Raw genomic sequence first — 23,290 nt, 5'->3', positions numbered from 1 at the left:
ATAAATGTTGTTAAAAACCCGTGGACTCAACAGAAAAGGAGAGCTGTTTCCATGAAAACTCATTTGACTGCACTGCTGCTTCCGGTTCTGGAGGATGGATAGTCTTCTCGTCCAGTTCCAGATGTGGCTTCTTACTGGGTCACCCCCTCCCTGAGCACCGGCCCCCACTCCTCCGGACTCTCCCAAGGAGGAGGGAGCGGGGAAGGACAGTAAGTGCAGCAGCTGCTTGAGGCAGGGAGGAGGCCCTGTGGAGGGGTGGGGGGCGTGCCCCATCAGGTGTCCTGGCCTGCCCCTGGCCCATGCCTGGGAGGGCCTGCCCTGGCGGTGGTCCTCTGTGGCTGTGTATCTGGAGTGGACCTTAGAAACAGGCCCTTCCCAGACCTCACAGCTGTGGGCGCCCATTGGTGCTGTGGGCGCCCATTGGTGCTGCGGTGCTGGAGGCGTGGCTTAGGGCTGGGCAGTCTCGGACTAGGTGCCCGGCTTGCTGTTTTCCTTCTCCTGCCCCGGCACCTTTGTTTGCAGTGCGATGTCTTCAGAAACGTAGGCTTCTGGCTGTTTGTGGCCTGTGGCGTCCTGTGGACCGTGACTCAGCCAAGCGTCTCATCTGGCCCTACTTCGTCAGTCTTCAGATTCTCACTTGTTTTCTGTTCTCTCCCTCTTCCCCCGCCCCCTCTCCTTTAATCTGGTTCCTGTCTACCAGCTGCTGTGCTCTGGCACAGTCAGGGGCACGGCCTTTTCAGTCTGCAGGGCCTGCGTTTGTTTCCTCGCCGCCTGCCGTATGTCCACGGTCCATATGTTAAGCTGATGCCTCCTTTTTAGGTTGTTACCATGGCACCCAGTTCCAGAAAACTACCTATGTGAGGGTTAGAGACGAGGCTAAGCTCCTGTAAAAGCAAACACCCTAGACAAACACAGTGGCTGGGACGAGAGAGAAGTTTGCTGCTTTTTCTGTGGACAGTCGGGTATACAGATGTCGGTCACTGTGCCATCCCTTGGGCTTTGTCCTGGTCCCCGTGGTCGGCACTGGCTCACAGCACGTGTGCACATGCTGGCTCCCAGGAGGAGAGAAGCGGAGGGCTTGATGCCCGTGGAGAGTCACGAGTCACTGCATGTTGCAGGAAGTTCATCACACGCCCACATGTCAGGCCGGAAGTGAGGGTCCAGCGGGGTGACTGTGTTCCGCCAGCATCTGGGGTTGAGGAAGAGGTTCTAGATCTGCAGGAGGAAGTGGACAGTGGAAACTGGGGGCAGTTGGCATTCTCTGCTGCCACTGACCGTGGCATGGAAAGGTTGAGAATAAATAGATGGACAGAGAGACCTCTTGGGCTAATGCAACAATAACCAGAAGTAGAGTGATAATATTAACCTCAGTCAAAAAGGAATTTCAGGTGCAAAAGGTTAAAAGAGGGATGTTTAATATGGGTAAGAGGTTCAACCTCACCACTCTCCACTGAGAAAATTTAACAGCCATAAATCTATCATTATGTGCAAAACAGCATACCAGTTGTATGTTTTAGGCAATACCTGTTAGAAATAAAAAAATACTATCACCTTAGAGCATGTGTAACACTTCTCAGAAAGTCACAGATTAGGGAGACTAAAAAGTAAGGGCAGCAGTTGACTAGTACAGTCTGTTTGGAGCAAGTGTGTCTGACAGAATCCTCACACTTCAGACATCTGTAGAGCACTTATAAGAGTTGATGGTGTAAAGATATTTTTTCACAAATCTAGCAATCCAATACCATCAGTTAAAAAGTCCCAGTTGACTTTTTCATGGAACTTAAGCTAGTTTGAAAGCACATCGGAAGAGCACATGTAGAGAACTAACTCCCCCAGGTCTGCGGGGGTGGGCAGTGACGTGCAGGGGACCTCTCAGTCTGATGTCACAGCGGGTAAACCCACAGTGGTCAGACCTGCATCTCTGTTTTGTGGGGAGTGGGAGTTAGAGTCCTATTTCATACCATGTACAGATCTAAGTGTAAAAAAGATTAAAAAGTTGTTACAAGGAAATACAGGAGAATATTGAGACATGATAACTTTGGTTTTCCTTAGCAAGCAAAACCCAGAAGCCATAAAAAAAAAATATTCACAGATTTCACGATATCAAATTTAGAACGTCATAAAACAAATGACGTTAGAAGCAAAGTTAACAGTGAAGTGACTGTCGGGAAGAAGACATCTGTATGTGTAACAGACAGAAGGTAATATCCTTTGTCAACAAGGAGCTTCTGTAGCGCAGCCCACCAGTGAGGAGCGCGGACAGGACAAGCTGCACGGAGCTCTGTCCAGGTACAGCTGGGCTCCTGAGCAGGAGGCCTGGCCGCCGGCCACCGCAGGGGCCGCTGCGGGCTTTCCGTGCTGACTCGCAAGCGCCTGTGGGCCTGAGGCAGAGGAGCAGCCACCCAGTGCTCCCACGGCTGAGGCCTGGCCTTGCTCTCTCTGCAGAAATCCGCCCTGGTCGTGCAGGGGCCCCGGGAAGTGAAGAAGCGGGAGCTGGTCTTCCTGCAGTTCCGCCTGAACCAGAGCAGTGAGGACTTCAGCGCCATCGACTACCTCCTCTTCTCTTCTTTCCAGGAGTTCCTGCACAGGTGGCCTTCCAGAGATCCTGGCGGGCTTGTAGCCACTCTTTATCATATTCCAGCCTCGCACAGCCCTAGACGGGTGTGGGGTGGAGGCTGGCATGGGCGGGGGGGGGGCTGTGGTGGCGCCTGGGACAGCGGAGGTCCCGGGTTGTCTGAAGGGCCGGAGAGGAGGGGAGGCATCTCCCATTGGGGCTGCTCCTGCCTTGAGGTGGGTGGCCACTCCCTCTGTTTGGAAACCAAGAAGCAGAGCTTGGAGGGGGTGGGGTGGGAATCATCCTCGTGATGCCAGCGGAGAAACCAGGTGAAGCAGGGGCTGGAGTTTGAGTCCGGCCACACTAGCATCCTGCCGTCAGGCCTGACGAACTTGGACCTTTCTTTGTCCTCCAGCCCAGACAGAGTGGGCTTCATGCAGGCCTGTGAGAGCGCCTATTCCAGCTGGAAGTTCTCCGGGGGCTTCCGAACCTGGGTCAAGATGTCCCTGGTGGAGACCAAGGAGGAAGATGGACGGGAAGCGGTGGAGTTCCGGCAGGAGGTAGGTGGTGCCGGGTCTGCTTCAGGCTGCCGGTGCCGCCCAGCCTGAGCGTGGGGCGGGGGAGCCTCGCAGAGCAGAGGCGTCTGCGAGGGTCTGAAGGCTGAGGATGGGCCCTGCCTGGAGCTCACATGTTCCCTGAGGGGCACCCGCCGGTGCCAGGCCCTCTCCCTCTGTGACCGCCCGGCCTCACACCTGCCTGGGGGGAGCAGAGAGCCCCCTGCGCTGTAGCCACTCTGGTCTCCGCCCTGCGTCCCCCCTGGTGCTCTGGGAGGCTGGTGCTCCCTAGAAGGTCGAGTATTTGCAGGGAAGAGACTAGATACAGTGGACTTGAAGTGTCAGGAGCACGAAGGTCCTTTGGGACGTGGGAGTAAAATACTAGCTTTCTTATGTATTATTTAAAACATTTTTATGAGCGTACTTGAGTCAAACTGGTATGCCGGAGAGCAAGATCTCAAGTACTCACTCCCTCTTGTATTTTTTTTATCCCATTTTTCTGTTTTTCAGTGTTTTATAATCATGTAACATTAGAACAGTGATGGTAATGCTGCATCATCACTTCTAAAGTTACAAATACTGTTGGGTGTGCGCTCAGAAATTTTACTCTTGGGAATTGTGATCCTGAGACAGGAGACGTGGGAGTCTCCAGCCGCAACCCCAACCAGAGAGGGGAGGACCTTAGACAAGGGTGTGGCAGTGGGGATCGAGGAATGGGACAGGGCCGTCTGTCAAAACCACCAAAAGCAAGGCCACACCCCTGCCTTTGGGGCTTCCATTGTGGTGGTGTCCCCTCCCACCTGAACCCACACCTTGAGCGAGAGCAGCCCGCGTCCCTGGTGGGAGCCCATGCCCACAGCCTCTGCTCCTCCTGGGAGGCGCTGCATTTGGGCTGGGCTCAGTTGAAGGGCCCTCTCCAATTGGCAGGGCTACCATTGGCCAGAAGCCACATGTTCGTCCAGATCTGGTCCTTCTTGCGCCTGGCTCCTAGGACTGTTCCAGACAGCGCTTTGGGAAGGGCGCAGAGCCAGGTTTCTTCAAGGGGCAGGGTTTTTTCCCCACCTTAAGATGTAACAGCTCCCATGGCAAAAGGTCCATAAAATATTCCTTACTTCGTAAGCTGTTATCTCCTGAATTTTTACTCCACCCTTTTCTCCAAGAATGCCAGGCCCTTTCTCGTCTGCCCCTCCCGCTGCCCCCAGCAGCCAAGGCAGGCGCTTCCCGGTGTTCTCACACTGGGGTGCGGCCCCGGTCCACTCAGGCTGCCCTGTAGCCCCAGCCACGGGCCCAAGCCCCAGCCAGCTTGTCTGTTTCAGAAAGCCTTCTGTGCTTTATTACTGCCTCCGTCGGAAGACTTTTGGCAGGGGACACAAACTTACACAAAATTTTATGTTTTTATATTGTGTTTTAAAATTTAAGATACTTTCACATATATATTGCTTCATTTGATCCTTCCAGGCCTGAGTGAGGCAGGCATTCCGTCCCCGTTTTATGGGTGGCAAAGCAGAGGTTCAGTTCAGATGATGAACCCAACCCTTTGGGTGGGGCCTGTCTGATGCCACGCAGACCCTTCAGTCATGGATGACCAGATCTTCCCAAGGACACCGACTGACTGTTCCCAGGGAACATTCAGCCTCGGGGGTCCCTGTAGACACAAAGAGTAAAATACTCAGCTCTTAAGATCAAGTATTTTTGAAACTTAGGATTTTTATAGCTTTTAACTGTGGGAATCTGAAACAGTGCTTTGATTATGGTTTATTCGGTGACAGTCCAAACCATCTCTTGTACATCCCAGATCATCTTTGTTTCCCCAAACAACTGTGGAAACCAGGGCCAGGCCTGGACTCAGGTACCAGTTTCAGGGTGTTGTGTATGGGAGACCTGAGGCCCTCTCTCCTCCCAAGAGGCTGTGAGGGGAGCCACGGTCTGAGATTCCCTAACTGTGCTTTCTTATCCCGTGGGCCAGGTCAGGTGACACTGCTTTCTCTCCTCTGTTCCTAGACCAGTGTGGTTAACTACATTGACCAAAGGCCAGCTGCTGAAAGAAGTGCTCAGTTGTTTTTTGTGGTCTTTGAATGGAAAGATCCTTTCATCCAGAAAGTCCAAGACGTGAGTATTACTTAAGATTGAGAGCAAGCTCCCAGCTCTGAGGCATTTGGGCTCGTCCTTGTAGGCTGTCTTCATCTTCTTTTCCGGCAGAGATCACAAGTTGTCGTTTATATTTATGACATTTATGTTCTGTATCATTTGTGTTTAATTGATCTTGTCTTCATTGCTAGACTGTGACCCTGTGAAGGTGGGGACTTTGTCTTTTGTTTGTCATTGTTTATTTGGTGTCTAGCACAGCACTCAGTACAAAGCTGCTGCTTAGTAGTCATACTGACTGGATAAGCTGAGTAGAAAGCATTAAGCTAGTATCTGGATTACTGCTGTTTGGAAGCCACTCTTTTTAAATGGTCATCTGTAGGATAAAAACTTAACTATTTGTGAAAAGTGAGAGCAGAAAGGTACAAATAAATTAACAGAGTATCAGTTAATGTCAAATTCTCAGACTGATGGTCTTCAAGGGGGTGCTAATGAGAAAGCTTTGCCAAAGGAGTGTTCTGGAAACCCATCCACCACAGCCAGTCCCAAATGGCACTGACTGGTGTTTAGGTCGTCACAAAATGTCCTGACGTGGTCATGGCCTGAGGAAAGGCATTTCAAGAGCTGCAATTAAACAGGAGGGTCTTTGTGACATGGATGTGCTCCACTGTCCCCAACCACCATTAACGTTGGATCGGCAAGGTCGTGCACAGAGAGGCTTGTACAGAGGCTTAGTGAATCGGGACTCTGGGCACAAGACTGAACTCTTTCAGCTCTACATGTAAATCATGTGATCAGACATTTTTTAACCTATATGCAGTAAGAGGTAACTGTCACTGGCCTGCTGTGCTTTGTCACTCAGCTCCACAACCATCTTGAATAGTGGAGGTGACACGGCCATTTTGCATAGGTGAACCCAGAGGTTCAAATTGTCTAAGCTAGAACTGGGACTTGAAAGTGCTATTTACCATGATGGGGAACTCAGAAATCCAAGATACCATGTGGGTTCTAGAGATTTTAACATTTATTGAGGGAGCCATTGATAGCTGTAAAGTGACTAATTCCAGACAGTAAGTAACTGCCAAAGGACAGGCGGATAAATCTGCTAAAGTCAGAGGAGGGTTTGGCTGAGTGGACAGAGAAAGGCTCTGAGGAGTCTGGAAAGGTAGCTAGTTAGGAGGAAAGCGAAACAGGCTGGGAGCAGGAGGCACAGCCTGGAGGCGGAGACCCATGACATGAGTGGGGAAGGGTGGCCACTGGCCTGGGTGGGAGGAGGAGTTTGAGTCACCGAGAGGGGAAGAACACAAGAGGGCTGCCCTTCCTTATGGAGTAGGTGTAGTTCTGGAGAAATTTGTGTCAAGGCAAGGCCACTTACTGTGGGCCAGAATATTAAAGCTCTGTACTGAATACTTTCTTTGTGCAGAGCTATTTTGAAAAACAACTTTTTCCTTTCAGAATTAATCACTTTATTGTATGGAGGGCTTAGTATTTTCTCCTCAGAATGAACTATGGACATTAAACTATGCATTATGACAATTTTAGAACCCAGGTGTTTTTCTTGTTGCCCCAGCAATACTAGTATGACCTAAGAGTCAAAACTGAAGCAAACTAACAAACTTGAGTTGGTTCTGTTTTACAGATAATCACAGCCAATCCTTGGAACACAATTGCTCTTCTCTGTGGGGCCTTCTTGGCATTATTTAAAGCAGCAGAGTTTGCCAAACTGAGTGTGAAATGGATGATCAAAATTAGGAAGAGATACCTTAAAAAAAGAGGTCAGGCAACGAACCATATAAGCTGACGTCGCTTTGTTCAAAGAACTGCCCACATTGATGGAAGTTGTCATCGCTTCCGCTTTGATCGATGAAGCTACCAGCACTCCTGTACTCACCTGAAGAAATGGGCCCTGCTGGGAGGAACAGCCTAATGGACAGATCCAATGGATAACCTAAAAGTTATTTAAGTACTTAAATTATTAATGAACATTTTTTGACTATGACATATGAATAGGGTTTGTGGAAGATGGAAATGAGGTATGTATCTGGTCTTCTGAAGGTTTGTCAAAGCTGCCTCTAATTTGGTTTGGTGTATAGTTCATCTACAACAGGTTATTAAGGCTCTGCTGTTTACCTTGGGTTTCTTTTCCCCGGAGGTTTTTAAAGTGGATGGAAGAGGGTGTGAGTATTCAGATGTGTAGGTTGTGCTTTGAAACCTGTGCACTTGACACAACGAAAGGCAAACACCCTATGTCTGGCATCATCTGCCTTTTACCTCTCTGACGAGCTTTCTCATTTGTTAAATATTAAATGAGACTTTAAAAGCTACTACAAACTAGTTATTAGATTTTCTGTGGACTGACTAGCAACCTACCGTAAGAGTTTAGAGTGATTTACAGACAAAAGCACTAGTACGAATGTACAGAGTAGGTGTCTATTCAATGTCTATTGATGATTTCATTAACAGGTAAATAAAAGTTAGGTTAATACAAAAGGAATCTGTGTGCCAGTACGAATATCTGCTAAATCAGTCCACTTTCATGCTGTGTGTGACCTCTAGAAGTGAATCTGGACTCTGGAGTTACGTCACAGCTGTGCGTCCAGGGAAGGGGGGCGGTGGGCAGGGCAGTTGACGGTGGATGGTCAGTGTGATGGCTCAAGCCCCATGAATAAGGTATGTTAACTCTACAAAACCACACATCTCAAATGGTATGAAATTGTTTCCAATGTTTTTAAGTTATTTACATGCCCTTTGCATCCAAAGAGGACTTAGTAGCATTTCCTGAATTTCATAACCTGCCTTTAGGTAATTCAAAGAGAAAAACTCAAATGTGTAAGTGGGTTTGTTGTTGTTCTTTTACTCTCACATCTAACTTAGCAACATGAAACTATGCTTTTTGGTTGGATTATTAAAAGTAAACTTGTGTGTAAAGAAATATTCCCTGCTACTTTTCTATGCCGTAAGAAGAGGCCAATTCAAAATTTAGCTTAGGTGTTGTCTGTGTAAAATCTTGCTATAAGGCAAATGCAAAGCCAGACATAAAAACATACATTAACAGTATTGAAAAACAGGTGTTTATTTTTAAAGGATATCTAAAGATGCCACACCACTTCAATATTACTTAATTTTCATTAAATGTCTAATAAAATTTGCTCCAATGAATAGCACAGAACTGCATTTTCTGTATTGTAGAGAATTGAGACTTCTTAATTGTGCTTTAAAGGTAGCAGATAATTAGGAAGTGAGCATTTTTAGCTCACCAAAGAACAGAACCTAACAACTATTAGCCGCAGCCTGCCCACATCAACTGTGGTTGCTTTTCAGTCAAAGACATACATGTCTGACGTCTAGCCCTAACGGTCACTTTCTGGAAAGGCAGCAGCTTTGTCTCCTGCAGTAGGCTCCCGTCCTACCTGCGCACCCCCCGCCATCAGTTCCAGCTGGCCTTGGTTGGTTTGGAGGATCTGGTGAGAGCACCTTGACCTGGATGGCTGAGGTAAGGCAGCTATGGAAGAACACTGTAAAATAGGAGCCATGAAAAGGAAGAGGTTCTCCTGCAGCTGCAGAGAGTGAAAGGAGGTCTCTTACAATGACCTAGGAAAAGAGTGCAGAACCTGTGCTAGAGTTTTTTATGGGAATGAAAGGGTCAAATCTGACATCAGTTAAAAACTTTGTAATATCTGACTTCTGACTTGGCTACAATCTCCCTGTCCTCAGAAAAACAGTGGTTATTTATTGCAGGCTTTGAGGTTTATCCTCCTGGGTCTATTTTAATTGAACTAACATTTAAGGTAAGTTCAATCTATCCTCTGAACATTAAGGGACATAAAGGGTATCCTAGAACAGAATTTTATGCAAATATTCTGTAAAACAGATATACTTTGGTAAATGGCCAGAACACTCAATTTAGCACCATTTCCTTATTTTTTAATTAGAATATATTCCCACAACTTGCCTTGAAGATTTCTATGTACACACACGTGTATGTATGTAAGTATATGTATAAAGGGGGTAATCTTCTGGATGTTGAACTGAGAGCTGAGAAAAACAGTGACAACGTAAGGCAAAATACAAACATAGACTTTATTAAATGCTGCTCAATCCCCCAATGAAGATCTTTCATTACAAAACAGTTTTCCACACAACTGCAAGAGATTGGAATGGTACTCTGATAACAAAATTTGTGAGAAATACTTGACCAAGTAAAAACATACAAGACTTCTCTATAGTCAACTTTCGCAGAACTCTACAGAGGAAGCCTACTGCATTTCCTTTAAATAATGCCAGGCAATGGCAATGAGTGCTCTGGGCCACCACATTGTGGGACTCAAAGCCTCCTTTCCTGGGTCAGGAGGGACTGGAGGAAGGGCAGGTTTTAAGGACTGGAAGGGCCCTGCCTTCAGCCTTCAGGAGGAGGAGGAATGAACTGAGAAGCAGGCTGAGTGTTCACCTGCACTGCCTCCACTAACCTGTGCTTATCACTCTGGGGAGTTGCAGATAAAGGGGAATATTCATGAGGAACAACCTGAAGAATTTGGTTTACTTTCCCAGCTTTTATTTATATTTTGTGCTTTATAAAGCCTGGAGATTTAAGTTTTTGCTCAAATTCCAGAGTACAGAAATATCTCTAATGAAGGCAGGTTTAGGGCAGGTAATTCCCCCCCATCATATTCCTGAGAGGGACTAAGGGAAGGGTAAGGATTATACCTTAGTTTTACTTTAGGAAATACTCTTTTTTTCCTAGGATGTAACTAAGGTCTGCAGCAATGTGAAAAGCACATTATAAAAGGGAAAAATATACAGAGCAGACTACTTTATCTATGTGCAACACAATCAAAAAAAGAGAATTCAAGTCATAATTCTTACCACTCCCATAATTATCTCACTCATAGATGATAAAATTCATTTCTGTGAAACTTCAGAAGTGACACAATAAACCAATGATTAGACAAATGTTACAATATACTGTGGCCATGATAGCACAGGGCTATTAGTCCATATATTTTTTTCATTTACAGTTGCCATAAAAAATTGGCCTTTTAATTATACTGATGAGGTTTGTTTCATATTTTTTACACATTTCAAAAAAGTGTACAAAACTGTGCCTATCCAACAGAAGTGGCAGGCTTTTTTTCTTTTACTCATTACTTGTATTGCTGAGAATACTGTGCATGTTATAAGCACTGTTCTGCTTTTCTAGAGCTTTCTTTAGTTTTAGCTCCTCTAATTTTTTCCATAATTCTTCACGTTCCAATTCCTTCTTTTTCTCTCTGTAGATAAAGCAAAATTTTATTTCAGAACCTGAAGAATATGCTGTTTGGCAGTATGCTGGAAAACACATTTCACTTAAATCCCTCTACTAAGGTGTTTGAGGACAGTTACCTGGAGCACATAATTACTGCTTGTCACTCTCCCCTATAATAATATTCACTGTATTTCTGCATGCTGTGCTTTATATTCCAGTGACTTTTTATTATTGCCAATTTGTACTTCTTAATCCCTTCACCTTTTTCACTCATCCTCCCAACCACCCTCCCATTTGGCAACCATCCATTTGTTCTCTGTATCTATGCAACTGACTGTTAACTTTTGTTTTTTAGATTCCATATATATGGGAAATCAGATGGTATTTGTCCTCTGACACAATTCGCTTAGCATAATACACTCTAGGTCCATCCATGTTGTCATGAATGGTAAGATTTCATTCTTTTTATGGCCTGAGTAATACTCCATTGTATATAACATCTTTTTCCATTTGTCTATTGATGGAAACTTAGATTGCTTCCTTATCTTTGCTATTATAAATAATGCTACAATGAACATAGGAGTGCATATATCTTTCTGAATTTGTATTTTGGATTTCTCTAGATAAATACACAAAATTGCTGGATCATAAGGTAGTTTATTTTTAATTTTTTGAGTTACTTTCATACTGTTTTCTGTAGTGGCTGCACCAATTTGCAATCCCACCAACAGAACACCAGGGTTCCCTGGTCTCCACATCACATCCTCTCCAACACTTGGTTGCTGATTTATTGATGATAGCCCTTCTGACAGGTAAAAGGTGATACCTCATTGTGGTTTTAATTTGCATTTCTCTGATGTTGAGCATATTTTCATATGTCTATTGCCTATCTGTAAGTGCTCTTTGGAAATTTTCTAGTCAAGTCCTCCACCCATTTTTTTAATCAGATTTCTTTTGGGGGTGTTAAATTGTATGAGTTCCTTATATAGTTTAGATATTAACTCTTTATTAGATGTATCATTGGCAAGGATCATCTTTCATTCAGTAGGTGATCTTTTCTTGCTAGAGGAGACATATCCAAAAATGTATTACTAAAAATGGTGTCAAAGAGTTTACTTCCTATATTTTCTTTCAGGAGTTTTATGGATTTGGGTCTTAAATTTAAACCTGTATTCCATTTTGAGTTTATTCTTGTATAGAGTGTACAAAAGTGATCCAGTTTCATTTTTTTGTGTTTGTCCAGTTTTCCCAATATCATTTAATGAAAAGAATGGCATTATTCCATTGCATATTCTTGCCTCCTTTGTTATATATAGATTATGGACCATATAGGTGTAGGTTTATTTGGGGGCTCCCTAGTCTTTTCTGTTGACTTGTCTGTTTTCATGCCAGTGCCTAATGTTCTAATTACTATAGCTCTGCGGAACAGTTTGGTATCAGGTAGCATGAACTTTCAACTTTACTCTTCTTTCTCAAGATAGCTTTTGCTATTCAGATCTTTGTGTTGTATATAAAGTTTAGTATTATTTGTTCTAGTTCTGTGAAAAAAATGCCATTGGTATTTTGACAGATGATAATGAATCTATAGGTTACTTTGGCTAGTGTGGACATTTTTAACAATGTTAATTCTTCTACCTATCTATGAGCACAGTATGTACTTCCATTTATTTGAATCTTTTTTAAATTTCTTTTTTCAGAGTCTTTTAATTCTCTAAGTACAGGTCTTTTACTTCCTTGGTGAAACTTATTCCTAGGTATTTTACTTTCTGATACAGTTGTGGATGGCATTATTAATTTCTCTTTTTCATAGTTTATTACTGATGTATAAAAATGCAGCTGATTTCTGAGTATTTTGTATCCTGCTACTTTAGTGTTCTAATAGTTTTTTGGTGCACTGTTTATGGTGCTCTCTATATAAGTATGTCATCTGAAAATAATAACAGTATTATTTTTTTCTGCAATTTGGATGCCTTTTTTTCCTTGTCTGATTGCTGTGGCTAGGACTTCCAATATTATGTTCAATAAAAGTGGATATCCTCATAAAAACCATTTAGCTTTTCACCACTAAGTATGATGTTAGTTGTCTATTTGCTATATATGGCCTTTATTATGTCAATGTATGTTCCCTCTGTTCCCAGTTTGCTGAGAGCTTATAAAAAATGGATGTTAGATTTCTCTCAAATGCTTTTTCTGCATCTATTGATATGATCATGATGTTTATTCTTTTTATCTATGGTGGTGTATCACTTAACTGATTTATGGATGTAGAACCATCCTTGCATCTGTATGATGAATCCCATTTTCATATATTTATAATGTATCAGGGAATTCAGTTTCATAATATTTTAAGGATTTTTGCATCCATTTTGTCTGACATCCATTACCCTGTCTCACTCAAATGGAAGTGGGTTTCTTATAGGCAACATGTGTATAGGTCTTGTTTTCTCATCTCTTCAGCTACCCTGTGTCTTTTGATTGGAACATTTAATCCGTTTACATTTCAAGTAATTACTGATAGTATGTGGTTATTGCCATTTAATACTCATATTTTTGATCCCCACTTCCATCCTTATTTCTTAAAGAAGTCCTTTTAACATTTCTTGTAATACTGGTTTGGTGGTGGTGGAACTCTTTTAGCTTTTTCTTGTCTGGGCAGCTCCTTTCTCTCTCCAATTTTAAATGACAGCTTTGTTAGGAAGGTCCTCTTCATCATTTTGAATATTCCATGTCAATATCTGTTGAGAAACCAGCTGGTAGTCCTATGATAGCTCACCTGTACTTAACTCACTGCGTTTCTCTCGCTGCTTTTAAGGATTCTTTGTCTTTAACCTTTAGCATTTTAATTATGATGTGTTATCTGGGCCTCTTTGGGTTCATCTTTTTTGGGACTCCAGGAATTGTGACTTTCTTTCACCAAGTTAGAGAAGTTTTCAGTCATTATTTCTTCAAATAGGTTTTTAATCCCTCTCATCTTTCTGGTACCCTTATGGTGCAAATGTTATTGCTTGATACTGTCCCAGAGGTCCTTCAAACTATCTTCATTTTTAAGATTGTGTTTTAATTGGGTATTTTCTGCTACCTGTTTTCAGATCTCTGATTCATTTCTTTGCTTTATCTAATCTGCTGCCAATTCCCTCTAACTGGTTCTTTTTTGTATTCCATCTCCATTTTTGTGTTTCCTGTCTCTTTGCTGAACTTCTCAAAGAGTTCATCTCTTCTTTCCCCAAGTTCATTGAACATCCCTATGAACAGTATTTTGAACTCTGCTTCAGGTAGACTGCATGTCACCATTTCATTGAGTTCTTTACTGGAGTTTTTTCCTACTTTTTCATTTGGGACATGTTTGTCTCCTTTTGTCTGACTTTCTTACTAGGTCGACCTACATCTCATAGTCTTGGCAGAGTGGCCTAATGTAGTAGGTGTTGTAGGGGGCCCAGTGGTGCAGTCTCCCTGGTCACTTGAGATGGGTGCTGCAGGGGCGTTCCTTCTGTAGGTTTTATGTGCCCTCCTCTTTCAGCTGAGCCTTGATGGCTGTTGGCATGTCATTGGGTGGGTTTTCCCTCAGGTTGGCTGTGACTATAAAAAACAAGCTGTTGTGTGAGGACTGACTCCACATACCAGGAATTGCCTAAACAGACCTCTGATGTGAGCTGAGGCTGCCCTTCAGGTGTGTCTTTTGTGGAGCTGGTTGGGTGGTACTTTGGTTTGATAAGAAGCTGGCAAGTAAGTGTGTTGGTACAGGCCAATGTTAGCCGCTATCCATGCCCAGCTTAGGGCCATCTGGGGGAGCTACAAAGTGATCTGTGATTGGCTGCCACTCATGTGGGGCTTGGAGGCACTTGGGAGAGGGTATGCTGCAAATGTGGGCTGGCTATTGGGTTTGAGACTCTTTGGTGGGCACCACAATGTGCATTGAGGCCTGTTGTCGCTTGGAGCTACCTAATGGAAGTTACAATGCAAGTTAAGACCAATCACCACTTTCCTTGAGCTTGGGGCTGCTTAGGAAGAGGTAGAGAACACCAAAGCTAGTCACTGCTTGTTAGGGGTTTATAGACCTTTAAGTTTAGGTAAGTCCACATCATGAGCCAAGGCACATGGTATTAGCTAGGTTAATGGGGAAAGCTCAGATTTGGCACCTGCCAGTGCTTCCTTTTGGGAGCGCTGCCCTGCTCCTCCATGTCTTACCCTGTGTGTCCCCGTGCTGAGGCCCACAGCAAGGGAGTCTTGGTGCAGGCCCCTCAAGAGGAATGCCTGGGATGCCAAAGGTTATGGGAACCCCTCACTCAGTGTCGGGGTATAAGGGTCCTACACAGCCAAGATATCTCCCTCCCACTAGTCTCCTCATTGTGGCTTCTTTGTATCCATAGTTACGGGACTTTATTCAGGTGGTTCTCCATGATGGACGTCCTATTATTTATTGGTAATTTTGATGTGTTTCTGGGAGAAGGTGAGCACAGTATTTATCTTGACTGGAAGTCTTGACCAAAGCTTTTTTACATTCACACGAACCTCTTGCAGTTTCTGTAGTAGTCATGATCACTCTTTACAGACAGAAGGGGTGGCCTGGAACTAGTTTCAGCTGAAATGGTTTGGTACCACATCTCTAACCACTAACCAGTCTGTAACTTAAATCTCTTGTCTCTTACATGTCGAATGAAAACTTTGGTTGAACTGTTTCCACTCAAAAAAGCTGTACGACCACGGGCTTATAGTTTTGAAGTCATATGATTTAAGGGGACAAAGGTGCTGATTTATGCAGATTAAGATACAATGATTGTTCTTAGCCATGTGAAATTACTTTTGTAATGTAAATTTTATATGATCCTAGTTGTGTTTTCTTTCCATATGTTACTGGGGCTCAAACTATATACCTAATTTATATTCCTGCCTGAAAGGTGCTATTTAAAAGAAATAATGCATTGACTTAGTTTGTCAGGGCCATCCTAGTCCACCAATAACTATCCTTTCTGTACTTACCACAAGAAAACCATGACTAATTGAAATAGATCAGCTTTTCCAAACAGAATAGGGAATATACTCATTAGTAGTAAATGGTTAACTATTGATAGGTGGGCTCAAGTACAGTGGTTATTGCCCCCCTGAAGTTTGAAATGTATGAGAAGGAAGTAATTTTTAGATTGTTTTGTGGTAATACATTAAACTCTCAAACTACAGCTAACTACTAAGCCATGGGCATATGGTTATGTCAGTTCTCTTTCCAAAAAAGAACTTTGCTGACTTTAAAATACCACCTTGTTAAAATAGGCAGCTTTAAAAAACAAAAAACTATTGTGCAGGGAGTAGATGAAGAATAAAGCTCACTTTGGAAGCCCATGGGGACAAAAATGATTTTCATACATTTAAAAAATCAAACTGTATAAAACAGTATTCAAAATTTTGCATAAATTATATTTCATGATGCAGATGCTACCAGACTGATGAAGTCTAAGGCTCAGAATGAGCACAACAGAAGATTTATGATTCACGTTAAGATCATAATTTAACCAAAGAGGAAGTTTATGTGGAAATGAAGTGTTTATAGAGACCTCAAATTATAACAATGTAATTGAAGATACCTTATTTTACTGAATCACATTCAACTAACTGGAAATGTAATTAATAATACCAAATACCTTTGTCTTTCAGCTTTGTATGAGCTAGTAAGATCATCGAAAAGCTTGCCATTCATTTCCATTAGGGTTTTCAGCACATTGTAGACCAGTGCTATGATGGTCCTAAAATGAAAACAAGCCAGTGCTGGGTTACTGATGCCACTAACAGGAAATTTAACTCTGTCATCTCTGAAATGGGTTAATAAATGTTGGCTGATTCACTTAATCTATTTTAGAGATGATAAACTGAAATGTGAGACTTTCAGTAATTTACCCTAGGTCACACAGCCAGTGGTGGTGGAGATGGTCTGTCTGATTTCAAAATGTGTGTTCTTCCCACTGTATCATGCTCAGATTAAACTCACTAAAATGTTATGGTTATCTTCATGTCTGCTCTACAGTCTTAAACCCTAACAGCAGCATTAAAAGAACACTGAAAAAGATCCAACTGCCATAAATTGTAAGAATAAAGATAAGGATGTCACAGAAGTTAGAACATATGCCATCTAAACATCAGTGATATGACCTTCGGCTTCTCCCTGACACCATACTGTCTGCAGATATGAGACTTACTGGCAACAGGTCAGCCCAACTTGGCATTCACACAGTTACTATTTGTGTGTTCTCCACAAATGTTAGGTTGGTCTCCCCAATAGGGTTTGACCACACACTGGTGCAGAATGTCACACCTCCAGGGAGATTTGTAATTTTAAATTGAAATTAAGAACATACACATTTACACCTTATAAAGCTACAGGTATATAAAATGCAGAACAGACAGTGTTAACACTATGCGATGTTAATCTTGGGAGTAAATTCCAAATCTGTATAGCTTTCATGTATGAGTTAAGGGAGCATATGACAAAAAGGTTAAACAAGAACAACAATAATCAACATAAAAGACACTTACGGATTCCAGTGTTCTTTGGAGATTTTGTACAAACTACCAAACATAATTGGCAGAATTTTATCAATGTTCTCCTCAATCAAACTAAGAATATATTCATTATTCCAGAAGTACAATGCTCTTTCTGCAACCTAAGAGAGACCTTTATAAGTGTCAAAACAAAAGAGAAAACAACAGTATAAAATAAAAATGGCTTTACTAAAAATACCATACCTGAAAATGAGAACTGGATACACACTTGGATATTTGCTTAAAAAGGGGTTCTTCAATTTTTTTGAACTGTGTTGGTTCAATGACATCTAAGATTTCTTCAATTTCTCCTAAAAACATCACCTAGGTTAAAAAAAAATTTAACAAACATGGTAAGTTATAAGATGTTAAATAAACATGAGAAAGTTAACCTACAAATTACACAGTGGACAAAAAAGGACTTGACAGCTATTGTACCAAAGTCTCTGTAATCCCCATAGAACAGCTCCTGCTTGGTAGCAGCGACAACAAATGTGGTTTGTAGACCTGAGATTCAGTATTAATAAGGTGTACTATTTTTGTTGAACAAAACCCACCTCTTTCTGACTGCATGTTTTTGGCCAAAATTTCAGCAGTCCTCTGATCACCTGCCAAAAAAAAAAAAAAGTTTAGCATGAATTAAATAATGAAGCTGGTAAACCCAGGAAACTTTTAATAATAATCTGAAATATTCAGATCAATATTATTTAAGTATATCCCCACACTCTGCTCAGTTTTAGACTTTTACTAATTTAATAAATATTTGAGTGTCGTACCAATACTGTCCTAGAACTTGATGAACAAGATAGATAAGGTCTCTGATCTTCATGAAGCAGGGAGATCAACATATGTTATCAATAAACATAAATAAAATTATTTCAATAGTAGTAAGTGCTACTAACGTCTAAGAAAATACAACATGTAACAACTGCTGGGTTGAGTGATATAGGTTACCTTAGGGAGAAACTAAAGAACAGATAATTCCTGTTATTCAAAACTATTATGAAGCACCAAAAAAGCCAGAAAGCTTCCGAATTTATTTCATTGTTAACACAACCTTGATGACCCAAATATAACAAAACAAGAGATTATTAAGTGAACATAGTTGCAAAAATTTATATTAAAGTGAATATAACAGTATATTAACAGAAGAATACTGTCTGACCAATTACCATTTAGTCCAGAAACTTCAGGGTAATTCAACTAATTATAGTTTCAAATTATAACTTAAAAGATTTTGAACAGTTTTGATATTTTTGATTGGATATTCTGATAAAAACTTAGTAACTAAGAATTTATCAGAAACCATCAGCAATCCTATAATGGTTTCTTAGAGGCTATAAAACCACCTGGGTCTAGTGCTTTTGTGGAACTAGATCTCTTACAGCCTTTTAGGTTATTTTATAGTTATTGGTTTGCTCCAGTAATGAAGAACACTCAAAGTCAAATTAAAATGAAGGACACTCAGTTCAAATTAAGGAGAACACTGTTCTAGAGCCAATCCAATACGATGAAAGGATTTGATGTATAACTTTGGAAAGAACTATCAGAATGATATTTATTTGCCTAAGTACTACTAAATGACATTTTTATAATTTTAAAATAATACATTAAAATAGTATTACTAAATGAGAAATTACTAAAATAAGTAGGAAAATTCAATATATATCAGATAAAAGATATATAAAAACCAGTACCTTATTATTGATATGTCTTATAAATCAGGTGAAAATAAAAATGTCTTTCATAACAAGAAATAATATAAAGTATCCTTTAAGACTTATTGCATATATGAAGAAAACTATAAAACTTTACGGAATATCATGAAAGACTACAAATAGATGATTCAGTATTGTACAGATAACTTCTATACTTAGAGTTCAATCAAATGCCAGCTGAATTATTTTCTGAAACTAGAAACATTATAAAATCCATAAATGTAAGCAAATAACCAAGAATGTGGGGACGGAGAAGAGGGAGAATTAATGGAATGGAACCTGCTCTACTGATACCAGCAATTGAAACAATTAGCTGGAAAACTGACAGAAAAGGTATGAAATACCAGAGAAACTAGACAGACTCATATCTATATTGATATCGATATTGATAAATATATAGTTTAATATATGACAAAGGTGGCATTTCAGTTCCAGGGGAAATAAACAACTTAGTTGAGTGGTGGTACTTGGACTGGTGGCTCACCATTTAAGGGGGGAAAAAAATAGCTCCTTTGGTAGGCAGACTCCTAAAATAATTTCCCATGATCTTTACTTCTGGAATTCACATTCTTACATAATCTTTATGTGTGGGATGCCCTAGTGACTTTCATCTCACTAGCAGAGTCTAAAGCCGCCTCATCTTGTGATAAAGCTGCGATGTTGGAGAGGCCCATGTGATAAGGAGCTGAGAGTTGCCTGCATCCAGCTAAGAACTAAGGCCCTCAGTCCAACAGCACTTGAGGAACTGATTTTTACCACAAGCACGTGAACTTTGAAGTATACCTTCCTCATCTGAGCCTTTGTAGGAGACCTTATCCCTAGACAACACAGAGACTGCAGCACTGAAGAAACCCTGCAGCAGAGGACCCAGCTAAGTCATTGCTGGATTCCTGATTCACAGAAACTACGAGGTAATAAAGGTTTCTTTTAAACCACTAAATTTTGTAATAATTTGTTACGCAGCAATGGAAAACTAATATAGTTCCTTACCCTTGTCACACACAAATTTCCATTTCAAATAGTGTAGTGCATTGAGTGGTGGCCCCTAAAATGATAGTGTGTATATCCTAATCTCCAGAATCTATGAATGTGACTTACTTCGAAAGTGGATCTTTACAGATATGATTAAGGTAAAGATCTCAAGACGAAGTCATCCTGGGTTATTTGGGTGGGCCCTAAATGCAACAAGTGTCCTTATAAGAGACAAGAAGAGGCAGCAATGTGAGACTGGAGTGATGCAGCCACAAGCCAAGAACACCTGGTGACACCAGAAACTGGGAGAGGCAAGGAACAGAATCTCCCCTAGAGCAAGTAGAGGAAATGCAGCCCTGCTGACACCTTGATTTTGGACTTCTGGCCTTCAGAACTGTGAGAGAATAAATTTCTGTTATTTTAAGCCACCAGGTTTTGTGGTAATTTGTCATGGCACCACTAGGAAACAATTATAAATGGAATAGTTTTTACAGATCAAACCTAAATCCAGAAAATAACCAGAAAATAATACTATAAAATATTTTTATAATCTCAAAGGGCAGAAGGGTTTTTCTTAGCAAGGCCAGAAGCCATAATGATGAATACATTCCATTACATAAATTTTTAAAAAATTCTTTAAGGCAAAGATTAAAAATTATATATTCAAAGTTCAAAAAAAACTCCAAATGGACAAAAATATTTGCAAAATAGGGAAAATATTAAAAGTAGGCAAAGAACAAAGACATATAAGTGACCGATAACTGTATAAAATGATGGCTCAATCCCTGTAATAACAAGGGAAAAGCCAATTAAAATATTTCATACCTACTAGACTAGCAAAACTTTGAATACCAGCAAACATTTTAAAACTTAATGTTCTGCTAGGATGAGGGAAAATAGGCACCCACTCCGGATTAGAATATTAAATTGTTCAAATTTAATGGAAGGCAACTTGGAATATGTTCAAATTTTCATGTGCTCTTTGGCCAAGCAACATGTTTTTGACAGTTTGGTTAAAAAATGTATATGCAGTACAATTTTTCTTATACCCACGGATTATTTTGGAAGCCACCACTGACAGGACACAGAACAAGTCCAAAACCCTAAAAAACATCCCTTCACCCAGCAACATGTTTGTAACAATGAAAATCCCAATAATTTGGGTGCCTATTAATGGAAGATTGATGAAATATGTTAAGGTATTCCATAATGGAATCTGATGCTACCAAAGAAAAAAATGAAGGAGGTTCATATGGAAAGATACACATTATACTGAGAGGCGATAAAACCTGGGTCAACAATGTCCCACCTTTTGCTTAACTTGCACATAAATAGCCAAAAAATTTCTAGAAATATATTCACTTATATGGTTACCTCTTTGGAACAAGATTTCAAGGAACTTCCTCCACATTGTGCTTTATCATTATGTATTGTGTGAACCAAATTAACACACACTACTTTCATAAAAAAGTCATTTCCATTTTAGAAAATTTCAACACAAAATTTAGGTACATACAGAATGTAATAAACTAGCCAAAGCTTTGGCTCATTTATAATTTGTAGAAAGCTTTGATATAAATGCCAGTTTTCTAGAAAATGAGTATTAAGGCTCAGGCCCAAGTAACATATGGCCATAATTTTGGTGCTGGAATTGCCTATGGTAGAAATTGCAAGATATCTTCTATCAACAGATCTTTATGAATTGAAAAATATTTTTCTTTGTCAACTTAGACATTTATCTTACTATCTTCTTCATTCTGTTTCTATTTCCATTAACCTAACTTACCTAAGCCAGATGTCTGGCCATTATCACCCTTAGTCTTTAAAAAGATATTACCCACCTCCCCATTCACTCCATATTAATGTACTATATTTCAATTGTATTTGTTTATTCTTCACCAAGCATAAATCATGAGTTATGTTAAAGGTTTTGTCTCAATTATGAAAGTTAGGGATTTGTATTAAATTTTACTCCTCTTTCGGGGTTTATATGGTTTCACATAAAGACTGGGCTTCTAATTCTCTTGATTTGTCTTTAAACATTATTTTTAGCTGTTTTCAGAAAGAATTGCAAATCTGTAAGTCTAAAACTCAAAGTATCAGGGAGTGGGAAAAATATCTTTTGTTCCTATATACAAAGGTCAAATCAAATACTAAGAGAATACTAAGAACATAAGCATGCTTATAGCTTCAGAAAGTTCGTGATACTAAAAAACATAGTTTAAATCTTCAAACCCTCTGCAATGTTTCAAGAACTCTTTGTTTATATAGATTTAGGATACCTAGAAAGTACTCAGTTCTTGGTGAAGTTTTCAGTTCACCAAGATTAAAGTTTTGCTTTCTACGCTTTTATACTTTTCTATTGCTCCATACCTTATCTTTTGTTTTTAGTGAATTTTCAGTTAATTTTCACGATAACTTTTATATTTTCTCCTGAATCATCTTAATTTATAGTGAAGTAAGCAGTAGAATTCAAGTACTGAATTGCTATGCTGACTCATGAAGTAAACAACCTTTATTCCATAATTGTATCTTAAGCTCCAAATGCAAGAAGATGTTTTTAATCTCTATCATGTGGTTTATCATTAATAAGGGGGAAGATCCTATTTCTAAGGACAAAACAAAACTCAAGGGAATAATTTTGGGACTTCCACCGTGTGTTTTGATTTTAAAAGGTAAATGAAGATTAAAAAGATTATCAGTAAAGACAGCATGTACATAAACTTTCACTATGGTCATTTGACCCTTTCACTATGGTCATTTGACCCTATCATCACAGTTTCAACCACTATGTTAGTATTAGGTGATTTAGATTTAAGTTATTCAAGACCCGTAACTCAGGAGAACTCCCCTTTCAACCCCGTTCTTCGTAGATTAACCTCACATTACTTGTAAATGATTTTAATTTAAAATATATTACTACTACTGTTTGATAACTCTGTAACGGTATACAACAGCATAAAGACAGGCTCAATGAAATGCTACAATATACATCAAAAACAAAAATAAATAGACCACTTACTGGTTCCGTTAGTGTTGTATCTTTCTCCAAGAACTGTACAACACAGTAGGCTAGCTAAAATGTAAGAGACAGTTTATAAATATTACTGAGTGAAGTAACATTCAGTGATGCAGGGTTTTTATATTTAGGTAAGAGAAATGACTACCTCATTTTGACAAATTTTACTCTAATCTCAAACAATTGTGCATATATTAATTTTTATATATTAACTTTTTAACCATGAAAGTAACTTCTAGTTCAAAAAAGATGTTCTTTTGATTAGTAACGTCTCATTACAAAGTTAACTGAAATAATACTAGAGCTAACATTTTATTTTTTCAGCATCTTTCTACATGTATGACTATGCTGATATATTATTCCCTAAATATTAAGAGGGGAGACTAACTAGGTTATTACAGCTAGACAGAACATTTTGCAGTTATGTGGGATTTATTCAATGTCACTAAATTAGGTCAGGGCCTGGACTAGAAAAGAACCTGGTATTTTCTTTCCTATACCTATACTTAATGTACATTGAGCTTATTTAATAACACTAAACATAATACTTTTAAATTATAAAAATTTGCTTTGGGTAACTTACAAAGCAAACTGCTTAATTATACTTAAAATTGACAC

General features: G+C 40.3%; 2 protein-coding genes across 3 annotated transcripts in view; one reads left to right on the top strand and one right to left on the bottom strand.

Annotated features, from left to right (window-relative positions):
* Nucleotides 1–7,678, top strand: part of PACC1 (proton activated chloride channel 1) — a 36,136-nt gene extending 28,458 nt beyond the window's left edge. For both annotated transcript variants that reach the window (XM_054587615.1, XM_054587614.1), the window contains 4 exons: nt 2,446–2,588; nt 2,970–3,114; nt 5,110–5,217; nt 6,833–7,678. In XM_054587615.1, coding sequence (XP_054443590.1) covers nt 2,446–2,588; nt 2,970–3,114; nt 5,110–5,217; nt 6,833–6,994 — 558 coding nt within the window. In that variant the 3' untranslated portion in view covers nt 6,995–7,678. The remainder of the gene's footprint in view (nt 1–2,445; nt 2,589–2,969; nt 3,115–5,109; nt 5,218–6,832) is intronic.
* A 1,544-nt stretch (nt 7,679–9,222) lies between these two features.
* The window catches only part of PPP2R5A (protein phosphatase 2 regulatory subunit B'alpha), a 66,477-nt gene continuing 52,409 nt past the window's right edge, over nt 9,223–23,290 (bottom strand). Inside the window, exons 8-13 of the mRNA XM_054587613.1 lie at nt 22,676–22,729; nt 17,521–17,571; nt 17,168–17,287; nt 16,958–17,085; nt 16,069–16,170; nt 9,223–10,460 (exon numbers count right to left, since the gene is read on the bottom strand). Of these exons, the coding sequence (XP_054443588.1) occupies nt 10,328–10,460; nt 16,069–16,170; nt 16,958–17,085; nt 17,168–17,287; nt 17,521–17,571; nt 22,676–22,729 (588 nt within the window). The 3' untranslated portion in view covers nt 9,223–10,327. The remainder of the gene's footprint in view (nt 10,461–16,068; nt 16,171–16,957; nt 17,086–17,167; nt 17,288–17,520; nt 17,572–22,675; nt 22,730–23,290) is intronic.

Source organism: Pteronotus mesoamericanus, unplaced genomic scaffold, assembly GCF_021234165.1.
Source record: "Pteronotus mesoamericanus isolate MK-2021 breed Mesoamerican mustached bat unplaced genomic scaffold, CSHL_Meso_final scaffold_1186, whole genome shotgun sequence".
Taxonomy (NCBI): Eukaryota; Metazoa; Chordata; class Mammalia; order Chiroptera; family Mormoopidae; genus Pteronotus; species Pteronotus mesoamericanus.
Note: the sequence above shows the minus strand (reverse complement) of the source record. Positions and strands in the feature narration are given on the sequence as shown.